The 12,884-nt window shown below is 39.7% G+C and overlaps 1 protein-coding gene across 1 annotated transcript in view; it reads right to left on the reverse strand.

The window, feature by feature from the left end:
• The window catches only part of LOC129944208 (uncharacterized), a 31,274-nt gene extending 18,967 nt beyond the window's left edge, over positions 1–12,307 (reverse strand). The window contains exons 1-2 of the mRNA XM_056053485.1: positions 12,083–12,307; positions 11,827–11,994 (exon numbers count right to left, since the gene is read on the reverse strand). Of these exons, the coding sequence (XP_055909460.1) occupies positions 11,827–11,994; positions 12,083–12,128 (214 nt within the window). The 5' untranslated portion in view covers positions 12,129–12,307. The remainder of the gene's footprint in view (positions 1–11,826; positions 11,995–12,082) is intronic.
• Positions 12,308–12,884: the final 577 nt, after the last annotated feature.

Raw genomic sequence — 12,884 nt, forward strand, 5'->3', positions numbered from 1 at the left:
AAGAGACCTGTAGAATAGGACAGATGGAAAAGCTTACGCAGTGGTTTTGCCAGCGTTGAAAAACTCCTCTTTAGAACAATAGGGGGAATACTATCCGGGCCAGCGGATTTGTGTATGTCAAGGTCTCTCAGTACTCTTGCAACTGCACGAGTGCGAAAGAAGATTCGTTCCATAAAATCGTTTACGCTCTCAAAAACAGGAGGACTCATGACACTCTCCGGTAGTGTCGAATTAACAGCAAACTGTGCTGCAAGCAAATTGGCTTTATCGATCGAGCTCACATAGGGAGAGTCATTACGGACAAGCGTTGGAACCGGGGATGACGTTGTGTTTCGTACGTTTTTTACAAATGAACAGACATTTTTACTACCTTTGGGACATTGTAGTATTTTTTGCCTTAATTTCTGGTCATGCAAAAATTTGGTTTCTAGCTTGTTTGAACTTATTCCGGTTTTCTTTAATGGAGTTGGCTTTATAGGTTTGATTAATTTAACCCTATTCGGGATAAAATCTCTCATTCCACAAAGAATTAAATTTGTAACCATATCTGCGCTGGACTCTACGTCACTATCGAGGAAGCATAGTGACCAGTTAAAGTTCCTGAAGAATTCATTGAGACCGTCCCAGTTGGTTTTCTTATATTGCCAAACGGTTCTCATAGGAGTTTTTTCTTTAACTGGGCTTTTTACACATGAGAAATTTGCAGCTACGATACAATGGTCTGATGTGCCTAGAGGCGGTAATACACTGATTGTGTATTTATTAGGATCAGAAGTAAGAAACAAGTCTAGGGTGTTGGCGGATTGACCTGCAACGTCAGGGATTCGCGTTGGCTCATCGACAAGCTGGTTTAATAGATTTAACTCAGCAAAGACCTCAACATACCTTCCTTCCGGTGTTGACTGGCCAGAATAACGAAGCCAAGAATTGTGTACATTGAAATTTCCCGCAATGACGATTTCAGTGTGAGGATAATGGGCAACAATTCTTTGAATGGAGTCGGTAGGAGCATAAAGTTCGTTAAAAGTTGAATTTCTGTCCAGATTTGGACTTCGATATAGAAAATATGCGTGGATGATGTACTTATGTTATGACCCGTAAATTTTAGCCACATGAAGTTAAAGTTTGTGTGAGAGCACAAACCATATTGTGGTTGAAGTTGGTACGCAACATCATTTCTTATATATACGGCTAGTGTGGAAAAAATAATGGCACTAAGCTATACCCATATAGATTAAATTCCAAATGATCGGAATCTTCACCTATCTGAGTTTCACTTAATGCCAAAACAGCTGGTCTGTTTGTTGCAGTGTGTTTATTAAAATGATTGCGGTTAACTGTTAGTATCTAGACTTGATAACAAGATTAAGGGCAATGCTTTGCCTATTGGTATTTTGGTAGTTTAGTTTCTGACTATCATCTGAAGTGAACAAGTGCTAAAATGAATGGAAAAACAAAAAGCTGGGTTTGGCGGTTCTGCAAATTAAGTAAGAATAAAACAGAAGTTATCTGTAATGTTTGAGGCACTGCAATTTCTTACAACCACTCCCCTTCATCAATGAACAAACACCTCAGATTTTTTCATAAATATGATCCAGAAAGGTTAGTGTTTGACTTGAATTTCATTAGAGCATTTATATTTGAAATAAAAAAATTCAGTAAAATTTCTAGAAAAAACATTTTTTTTAAATGTTGATTAAGAATTAAATTTTATTCATTTAAACAACTTGATTAAGAAAATGTACAGGGTGATTCAGTGTAACAAAAAGATAGAGCGTGTAGCTTGGGTGGAGGAAAGAAATAAAATGCGTGGGTGCAAGAGCATGATAACAACAACACTTTAAAGTTTTCTTACTATCCGAAAAACTGAAATGCAATTTATTGCAAATTCTTTCAATATAATGACATTTTCTTACCAACTTACTTACTTACTTACTTAAGGTGGCGCTACAGTCCGGGGCGGACCTGGGCCTCAACCAACAAGCGTCTCCAGCCAGCTCGGTCCCTAGCTAGCTGTCTCCAGTTTCGCACGCCAAGTTGGTTGAGGTCCTCTCCCACCTGGGTGCGCCACCTGAGTCGCGGTCTTCCTCTACTGCGCCGTCCCTCGGGATTGGATTCGAAGACCTTCCGGGCTGGAGCGTTGATGTCCATCCGCTCTACATGACCTAGCCATCTAAGCCGTTGGACTTTGATTCTGCTAACTAGGTCAGTGTCGCTGTACAGCCCGTACAGCTCGTCGTTATATCTTCTCCTCCATTCTCCATCTATGCGTACGGGACCAAAAATCGCCCGAAGAATTTTTCTCTCAAAGCATCCTAAGACGCTCTCATCTTTCTTTGACAGGGTCCAGGCCTCAGCGCCATAAATGAGAACCGGGATGATGAGTGTCTTATAGATGGTGATTTTACATGCTCGAGAGAGGACTTTACTTCTCAATTGCCTTCTAAGTCCAAAGAAGCAGCGATTTGCAAGAGTTATTCTTCGTTTGATTTCAGCGCTGGTGTCGTTGTCTGCATTAATAGCGGTACCTAGGTAGACAAAGTCCTTAACTACCTCAAAGTTATAGCTGTCCATGGTGACGTTTTGTCCAAGACGTCGTTGTTCAGTGTCCTTTTTTGATGACAGCATATACTTGGTCTTGCCCTCATTGACCACTAAACCCATCTTCTTCGCTTCCGTCGCAATGCTCAAAAACGCTCCACTGACATCACGCTTTGATCTTCCAATTATGTCAATATCATCTGCGTATTCGAGTAATTGGATGGATCTTTGGAAGATTGTGCCTCTAGTGTTGACGGTTGAGTTTTGCACAATTCTTTCCAGAACGATGTTGAAGAAGTCGCATGACAATGCATCGCCTTGTCTAAAACCTTTTTTGACATCAAATGCATCGGTAAGATCTTTTCCGACCTTGATAGAGCAGCGTGCATTCTCCATCGTCATTCTGCACAAACGGATAAGTTTGACAGGGATGCCAAAACTAGACATTGCTCGGTAGAGCTCTTCCCTATAGATGCTGTCATACGCGGCTTTAAAATCGATAAAGAGATGGTGGGTATCGATTTGAAGCTCCTGGGTTTTTTCCAAGATCTGCCGTAGTGTGAATATTTGGTCGATAGTGGACTTTCCTGGTCTGAAGCCACACTGATAAGGACCAATCAGGTTGTTGACGAATGGCTTCAGACGTTCACATAATACGGCAGAGAGGATCTTATACGCAATGTTAAGAAGACTGATGCCTCTGTAGTTGGCGCAGTTTAGAGGGTCTCCTTTCTTATGTATCGGGCACACTATGCTGAGATTCCACTCATCGGGCATGCTTTCTTCCGACCAAATTTTGCAGATGAGTTGGTGCATGCTCCGTACCAAGTCATCGCCTGCTGCTTTGAATAGTTCGGCAGCGATGCCGTCAGCTCCAGCAGCTTTGTTTGACTTAAGTTTAGATATAGCTATCTTCACTTCGTCAAGGTCGGGTAGGCGGAATTGTTGATCTGCGTCGCCGAGGTTGAGTGGTTCTATCTCCCTTACAGCGGAATTCGGTTCGTCATCGCCGTTATATAATTTGGAGAAGTGATCTTTCCATATTCTCAGCATCGACTGTGGTTCTACTACGATGTTCCCTTGATCGTCTTTACAGGCTTCGGTTCGTGGCTGGTACCCTTGGGAGGTTTTTTTTACCTTTTGGTAAAATTTACGAACCTCATTCCTGTTGTGACATCCCTCTATCTCCTCGATCGCGCGCTTCTCATGCTCCCTTTTTTTCTGTCTAAGAAGCCGGTGTTCCTCTCTCCTCTTCTGCTCGTAGAGCTCGCGAGCAGCTCTCGTCCTTTTGTGCAGCGCCGTTTTGTATGCCTCTTGTTTCGCTGCGTGAGCTTGCTGGCATTCGTCGTCAAACCAGGGGTTTCGCTGTGGTGGCCGTGTGAAACCTAGCACTTCAGAGGCGGCATCTCTGATGGCTGCAAGGCAATGTTGCCACTGGTTTTCAATGCTTAATGCAGGAAGCATAGGACTCCTTAGGAGGTTATTAGAGACTCGATCGGAAAAGGACATGGCAGTCTCTTGCGATTGTAGCCGTCTAACGTCGAATCTTCTCACAGTACTTCCTTGTTTTGGCTTGGATCGGGATATCCGTAGCCGTACCTTGGCTACAACGAGGTAGTGGTCCGAGTCAATGTTGGCCTCTCGGAATGTTCGGATATCCTGGATACTGGAGAAGTGTCGTGCGTCGATCGCAATGTGGTCAATCTGGTTGACGGTTGATTGATCAGGAGATTTCCATGTCCCCTTGTGGATATTAAGATGCGTGAACTGCGTACTAGCTACCAGAACGTCTCGCCCCGCAGCGAAATCGACCAGCCTGAATCCGTTGTCGGAGGTAGTGTCGTGCAGGCTGTATCTCCCGATTATGCCACCAAAGATGTCTTCTCTTCCTAGCTTGGCATTAAAATCTCCTAAGACAATTTTAATGTCATAGCCAGGGCACTGCTCATATGTTTTGTCCAAGAGCTCGAAGAACATATCTTTGGTGTCTTCATCTTTCTCCTCTGTTGGGGCATGCGCGCAAATTAGGCTTATGTTGGCGAATTTAGCCTTGATGCGGATTGTCGTGATGCGCTCGCTCACACTGTTGAAACTCAAGACTTTTTGCCTGAGCCTAGTTCCAACAACAAATCCACACCCAAATAGACGCTGTCTTTGTTCTCGGTAGCAGTCGCCGTAGTAGATATCGCAGTCTTTTAGTTTGCGTTTACCCGGTCCATCCCATCGCACTTCTTGGATGGCTGTAATATCTGCCTTGCAGCAGTTTAGGGCTTCCGCTAATTGTTCGGCTGCACGTGGTCTGTTAAGGGACCTAACATTCCACGTACATATCCGAAGTTCGTTGTCCTTATTTCGTTTGCGTGGGTTGTCAACAGTGAATCCGTCCGTATCCGAGGCTTGTTGTTGCTTCGAGACTATGATGTTTTTACGTGGCCAGGAAGTCACCCCGACGGCACAACCCCCAACCTGGAGGGCCAGATCCTTAGTATAACTCCAAGGAAGGGGAGCCGGATGAACCGCTCCTTATAGGCCTGGGCTCCGAATATGTCGAAGAAGCCCTATAAGGTGTTCACTAAGTAGTTCGACCTTACTGGAACTGTAGACGCCACCGTTGATTCTATCTCGAGAATTCGTCCGCTGCCGCCTGGATAAGGAGAGGTGCCTTAGTGGAAACACCTCTCCCCCCCTCTCTCGTTTGCTGCCCCCAACAACTTTCCACTGGGGTTGGAACCCAATCTCCAGTTGAGGTACTAGGCACCCGATGTTCACCGCGGGGAGGTGAGAGTAGGAGTTGATAGACAGAGGTGGGTTTTGAGAAAAACCTGTGGACGCTTGTGTCCTCTTGAATGCACATGTCTACCATTTGAACATCCAACTACTGTCTTAAAAAACGTTTAACCAATGTAAATATATGTTACATGTTTTTTTAGGCAAAAACTTACGCATTTTTTTCTAAAACATAACAAAGATTTTCACTTGGCCTTTTAAGAATAACCAACAAATTCTAGTTACAAAGTTTGCAGAAAATATCTTGAGTCCATATTTATTTTTGCCATTTTAATTGTGTTTTAAAGATAGTCAAGAAAAATTATTTTTAACAAAACTTTAATAAATTCAATTAAGACCTTGTTAACTTTTTGTCAGTCAATTTCAAAAAAGGCCTTAAAAGCAAAATTTTGTTATGAGCCAAAAATAAAAACGCAGTTTAGTCAATACTACTCTTATAATTCCAAATTTATTAATCTAATTAAAATCGTTAGAGCCGTTTCGCAGAAAATCCAGATAAAAAAAAATCGTTACTTGGAAGGTACCAGTTCGAGCCAGACCCAGGCTAATACAAAATAAAAATAACCTCGATATGGGATTTTCTTAAAACTCTTATATATGAAGTTTTAATATAATTGCCCCTATCGGCTGAACGGAGGGGAATAGAACCCCTTTAGTTCCATTTTTCTAGTTTTAAACCAACTACACGATCTAGCTTTTTGTCACACCTAATATAAAATGTTTAAAATAATGGCATTGTTTTAAGAGATAAATTTTGTTTGATTGCACTTATTTTAGTCCCGATCCCGAAAATGCGGGTTCTACGACTTTTTCATCAAACAGTTCCACAGTTTTGAATAGTAGGAGCAGCAGTAGTGCAGATCCTCCAAAAAAAAAAAGACGCCGAAATGATGAAACTTACAACGCTAAGCGACAAGAACAAATTTCGCAGGCAACTGCCTTCGTGGAAAGTGATGGATTTAAACATTTTATGTCTGTTGTTGACAACTATGAAATTCCAGCAGCTTCAACTATTTTATCCAGGTTACAGCTATTATATAATCAGGTTTATGAAAAAATTAAAGATGCGATAGGGTCAGCTTCTTCTGTCCAGAGCACAGGACTAATTCGTATCAGTTACTGTGCACTATGTCAATGATAAGTGGGAACTAAAAAATTACGTATTATGTGCAGAACACATGGAACAAAGGCACACTGCGGAAAACTTGGCACTTATATTAGAAATGGTCATAGCAGAGTGGGATCTACAAGGGAAAGCATGTGCAGTTGTAACTGATAACGCAGCGAATGTTGTATCTTCAGTACGTTAAACATGACTTGCAATCAGTAGAAGCATACCAACTTGCACTGAAAAAAAATGCAAGCACTTTTAGTATTTTAGTGTCATTCCGAGAAATTGAATCACGTAATTGGATATTCGATCAAAACGTCTAAGTCCATAAACATAACGAACAGCACAGTTAAGGACGACACTAAGTTTTCTTTTGCTTTCGATGTCAAGTTTGTAGAAAATTTCGCAACCGTAAGTGATTAAAGGCAGAAACGTTTTTATTAAAAGAACTCTGATTTTTATTGGAATTAAATATTGAGATGGCCAAAGCATACGAAGGACACTATAACACTTATCCACAGTTCTATTGATATGGTCCTCCCAAGTCAGGCTCATATTGAACAAAACACAGAGGTTTACAGCTTTGTCGACATACATGATGGCATTTTCTTTGAGAGCAACTTGAGGAAAACATGACACATCCATCTTATTGCTAGCGATGACGATGCATTTCGATTTTATCGGGTTAAGTAGCAAGCAAATTTCTATTGACTATTGATCGATTCTTTTTAAATCTTCATTAATACATGCAACGTAGTGTTCAATCATTCCTAAGGGACAACTTAGGTACAGCTGAGTGTCGTCGGCATACATGCGAATGGAACAATTTTTTACAATACTAGGCAACTAGTTCACATACATTAAAAAGAACAAGGTACCTAGTATTGACCCTTGTGGAACACCATTCGCAACAGGTAAGAAGATCGATTTTTGTTGATTATGTTCAACCGTCTGTTCACGTTCTGTTAAATAAGAAAACAATAGATCGACTGCAGAGGAGGAAAAATTGAAATAATTTGAGAGCTTAAGGCAAAGAATGTTGTGATTTACCACATCGAAGGCCTTAGAGAAATCGAGAAGAATTAGAAAAGTGACGTTGTCCATATCAACTGCTTTTCTAATTACCTCAGAAACACTTAACAAGGCAGTCAAGCAGCTATTTTTCTTTCGAAAGCCGGATTGTCTTGAGGTCAATAAGTCAAACCGTGTTAGAAACTCGTTTATTTGCTTTGAAGTATTCTCTCAAAAACTTTCGACAAGAAAGGCAATATAGATAGATCTATAGACTTTAGTAGGTCACTTCCACCACTCTAATATGGCTGCTTCTAAATTAAGTAAGAAACATCTACAACTTGGCTTACAAGAATGCAAAATTAATTCAAAGTTGCCCTACAAGATGGAGTTCATCGTATCTCATGTGTGAAAGGCTTACAGTAAATCGAGCAGCTGTCGTTGCGGTTTTGGCGGACAGAACTATAACGTTTTCAAAACTGGCACTGAAGCTAGAAATAAGCGAGAAGGAATAGGCACTGTTAAAAGCTATGGCCAAAACTCTAAAACCATTTCAGTTTGCAACTACAATTTTATGCTAAGAAAATATCACCATTTCTATTCTTCGACCGATTATCAATGGGCAATGGGAGAATGGATTATTTCCATGCTCAGTGGTAGGAAGATTCGAGCCTCTCTAGGCAATACAATCGCAACAAAACACGTGAATAGGGGAACACTCCAGGGTGGTGTTCTTTCGCCTCTTCTATGGCTTCTGGTCATGGATACAATTCTCGTTAAATTAGAGAGATGTGGAGTGAAGGCGGTAGCATACGCGGATGATTTAGTGCTATTGGTGTCAGGAAAGTACACCTCTGTGATTAGTGAAATCACGGAGTCAGCTTTGGTTAGCAACTGGGCCACTAGTTGTGGACTAGGAATTAACCAAAGTAAAAGTGAACTCTTGCTCTTTACCTTCAGTCGAAGATGATTTTATGGACGTACACAGCCGTAGTACGTCCAATCTTAACATATGGTTCGATTGTGTGGTGGCCTGCTCTTAGCAAGGCCTATAATATTAATAACCTAAAGAAGGTTCAGAGAACAGCTTGCGTGGGCACCACAGGGGCCATGCGTACTTGCCCAACGGACGCCTTAAACGTTATTTTGGATCTTCTACCAATCGACCTTTTTATTAAATACATAGTTTCCTGCAGCGCTATTAGGCTGAAGGAATCAAATAGCTGGTTGTCAAAACCTTACGGTCACAGCAACACTAGGAAATTAATTCCCTCAGATATTATCTCGGTAGACACTGACTACTGCACTCCTACTTTTAACCTTAGTAAGGGTTTTAAGGTTATTTTCCGATCCAGAGAAGATTGGGAGGATGATATCGTGTCGATAGGTTTCGACACAACCATCTTTACTGACGGTTCAAAGATGGAGTGCGGAGTTGGTTCTGGGATCTTTTCTGAGTCCCTAAATGTAGCCAAATCCTTTAGGCTTCCTGACTTTGCTAGCGTTTTTCAGGCTGAACTGCTGGCAATAAGGGAGGCATGTAAGATACTTAAACAAAACCCAAACAAAAACCGAAATGTGGCTATCTTTACAGACAGTTCGGCAGCTGTCAAAGCCATTAACTCGCCCATATCCTCATCTAAATTGGTCCAGCAATGTCGCGATGAGCTTGCGAACCTGAATATTAACCTCGGTGTCATTCTGATCTGGGTTCCGGGCCATAGTGGTATCGTGGGAAATGAACGGGCTGACGAGCTAGCCAGGCAAGGATCGGCCCTTCATAGCTCACATTTGCGGAAATTGTTAACATTCCTCTTGTTGCTATGAAGAGAAAAATCTTTTCTATCTACCAAACTGAATCAAACCGAAGGTGGAGCAATTTACTGAACTGCAAAACCACCTATAACAAAACCGGTGCAAACGATCTTCTATGCAGGCCAAGGCAAGACATAGCCAGCATTGTTGCGATTTGTACCGGACATTGGCCTATAGGAGTTCATGCAGAGAAGTTGGGTATCTCTTACAACACCTTTTGCCGTAGTTGTAGTGACCAAAGAGAAAGTGAAACCATAATCCATTTCCTCTGCAAATGTCCTGCTTTGGCAAGCACCAGAATGAAATGCTTTGGAAAAGCATTGTTTCAAGAACTCGATGAGCTATCTGAGACAAAGATTAGAGACCTAATCTTTTTTCTCAATGCGACAAAATGGCTCTAACATAATCGCTATGAAGCTTCTCTATCAATCTATACCTTTCAATCAAAGGTCAAACGAGTTTTTGGTATCAAAACGGCGCACTACAGCGCTAATTGGATCTCAGGCTAGGTTGCCTTGAGATCGCCATTTCTGCCTACCTACCAATGGGCTGATTAATAAACGACGAAAATACTATCAAATTCGTAGAAATGATAAGAGAAAGTTTGCAGCAGAGGTTTTAAATAAGGTTTTAGGGGTGAATTCGAAGAAGTTCTCACGGAACAAATTTCATCATTTTTGGATCCAAGACACAAAAACTTAGACGTCGAAGCTAAACACATGAAAGATGTTATAAGAAACCATGTGCGGCATCTAACATAAAATTCTTTGCCCAACGAGAATAGAGAAATCGTTTATGGGAAGCGAAGTGCCATGGACTTTTTATTAGATGCGAAATCTGATTGTGAAGATGTCAACGAGTTTGATATGTATCTGAGAGAACCACACATAAACTACAATGTTTCGAGGCCTTGAAATGGTGAGCAAATAATGAATAATAAATAAATTAGGTGGCGCAATAGTCCCTGGAGAACCAGGGCCTAGTGACGTACAACTCTCAACCATTCCTGTGTGCGAGTAATTGCAGGGATGGAGGGGACCTACAGTTTATATGCCGAATCCGAACGCTTACTTTGAGAAAGCACTTTTTCATGACAAGAATTACTCTTGGAGAATTTGTCAATTCCTCGCAAGAGGCAGTACCGGTGAATAAAACTTTAGGTGACACAGGCAGGGATCGAACCCAAGACCTCTCGCATAACAGTCTAACGCACTAACCATCATTATAAGGGTACTACTGGTGGGAAAATAATGAGGCAAAATATCCAAACCTAGCACTGTTGGCCAAAATGTATTTATGTATACCAGCGAAATTGGTATCCTCGGAACGCTGTTTTTCTGCTGCAGGTAACATTGTTACACCTAAAAGATCAAGTCTGTTGCCATAAAATGTTGGCTTTTTGAGATTTTTGATGAGCAATCAAAAATTGTTACAATCAAGTCCTAAATAAGTTTTTATTTGTAATTATTTTGACCACGTTTTAATTTCTTAACGAAAAAATTATTGTGTTTTTAATCAATAACTACTTCTTCTCCGGAATCGTTTATTAAATATACACTTTTCATATAAAGATACATTTTTTTAAATAAAAAAATTTGTTATGAATCTGTTTATTTTTAACTAGAGCTACACATAAGCGAACCAAAATCCGAATACTTATCTATGTATGTTGTCAATCTTTTTTTACAACTATACACGAATATGTTTTGGGTATCCGGATTTTACCGAGTACCCGCAAAAACGTGGGTACCCGAAATTATAGTACCCGGGTAATACCTGTTAGTGCGGGTACTAGGGAAAATAGGCCATATTATCTACATAATTCAGGGAATTATTATTCCCTAAAACGTGTGAAAATAATGTTTGCACATAGCTAAAAAATTGCAAAAATTGTTTTCCAATTAATTCCCATGAAAAGATAAGATCAATGGTATTCCAGCAGGAAGTTAACAATCGAAAGAATTGTTTTAAAAAGTGATAATAACACAGACAAATGTGTAAAAGACTCATTGACACTAATTATTGTGAGTCTGTTTCTTAGAAGTTATTTTCAATCAAACAAATTTCACAGGTTAAGCAGACAAACAATTCTTACATACCCCAACTTTGACTTGTAGCATCACTTACCTACATAAATGTGAAATTAATTGATTTTCTTTTTATATTAAAGTTAAAAGCCTAACCCTCCTCTTTCACGCACAAACTAAGTTGAGTCTATGTAACTACCTACCTGGCACCTGCTGCTTTTGCTTCCAATTCGCAAAAAAAATTAAATGTCCGTACTTTTAAGAAACTTTGAGTAACCTAAGCTTGTTCTTTAAAATATATTAACCTGACCATTTAATTTCCCCTGTCGTAAAATTGTATTGATATTTAATTTAATAAGCCTTCTGATAAGAACGCGTCAATGAAAGAGAAATGGCGCATTCCTCTTTTTGCAAGAAGAATTTCTACTTAAAAGATCAACTTTAAAGACCTCTCCCAAAGATACCAACGATGATATTCGAATAAATTAAGTTACAGGATGCACACAAAATGAAAACTTAAGCTTTAGACTGTACCTTTGGTTGTAATTTTGCAGTATTCCTTGATGATGGTCTCAAGGAGATCCTCCTTGAATCCAAATAAACGATATCCTTGCTTAAGAACTTCATATTCCTTTTCGAGAAATGGACTTGTTTTACAAAATACTTCGGCGGCTTTATCCAAACGTTGTTTTCGTAAATAACCTTTTAAATTAATTATAAAACAAAAATTACAGTTACTACAGTTATAATTGGACAAAATTGGAAAAATAAAAATAAAACACAAACTCACCAAGCACCATTCGAGCAATGTCCGAATTAAGAAAAACTGTTTCCATTTTGTTGTAAAATTAAATTAAAGACTTTCCTTAAAACAAATTGTTGCTTTATTCAATTAATCTTCAGATAACATAGTTATTGGAATTAATAATGTGAAGATTTTTGTATTTATTTTTAGTTTGTTTTTGTGCCAAAATAGCAAACAGAGAACTCACGATAGCATCGGCATGTCTTTGCTTTTCGCTAGTTTATTTTATTGTATGATATGATATGAGGCTTTGTATTTTATTTTATTTTGGCAGAAGTCAAACGAAGTGGTGAATATGGCGGCAAAAAGAGAAATACACAACAGTCGGTAGTGTAGGTGTGTTTGAAGTTTTCTGAACTGTATTACCGTCGAGAGTAGTGTGTTTTGGTTTAAGGCACTATTCACATGAGCACGACCAACGAATAGTCGAATATTCGTCGATTTTGACATTTCTTTCACATGAGAGTTTTTAATTCGTCGCGAGTGAAGTTTGACAAGGAGCCACAGCCCAACACCATTCACCACTGAAACTAAAACAAGAATGATGTTTTTAGGTAAGTACGCGCGATTATTTTATTCGTTGCGAATGTGGATTATGTGGAACGCAGAGAGTTCGTATCAACTACAATTTTTTTCGCGACGAATAAATTTGTTTTCTTAAATTTATTAATATGTGATATTGAAAAGTAAAACTATGTTTCATAAATCAAATAGAAACCATATTGCTATCGTTTTGTTAAGAATTTGTGCGGAAATATGTCTTCAAACGCATATAAACTCATAATTT

The sequence above is a fragment of the Eupeodes corollae genome, chromosome 2 (genome assembly GCF_945859685.1).
Source record: "Eupeodes corollae chromosome 2, idEupCoro1.1, whole genome shotgun sequence".
Taxonomy (NCBI): Eukaryota; Metazoa; Arthropoda; class Insecta; order Diptera; family Syrphidae; genus Eupeodes; species Eupeodes corollae.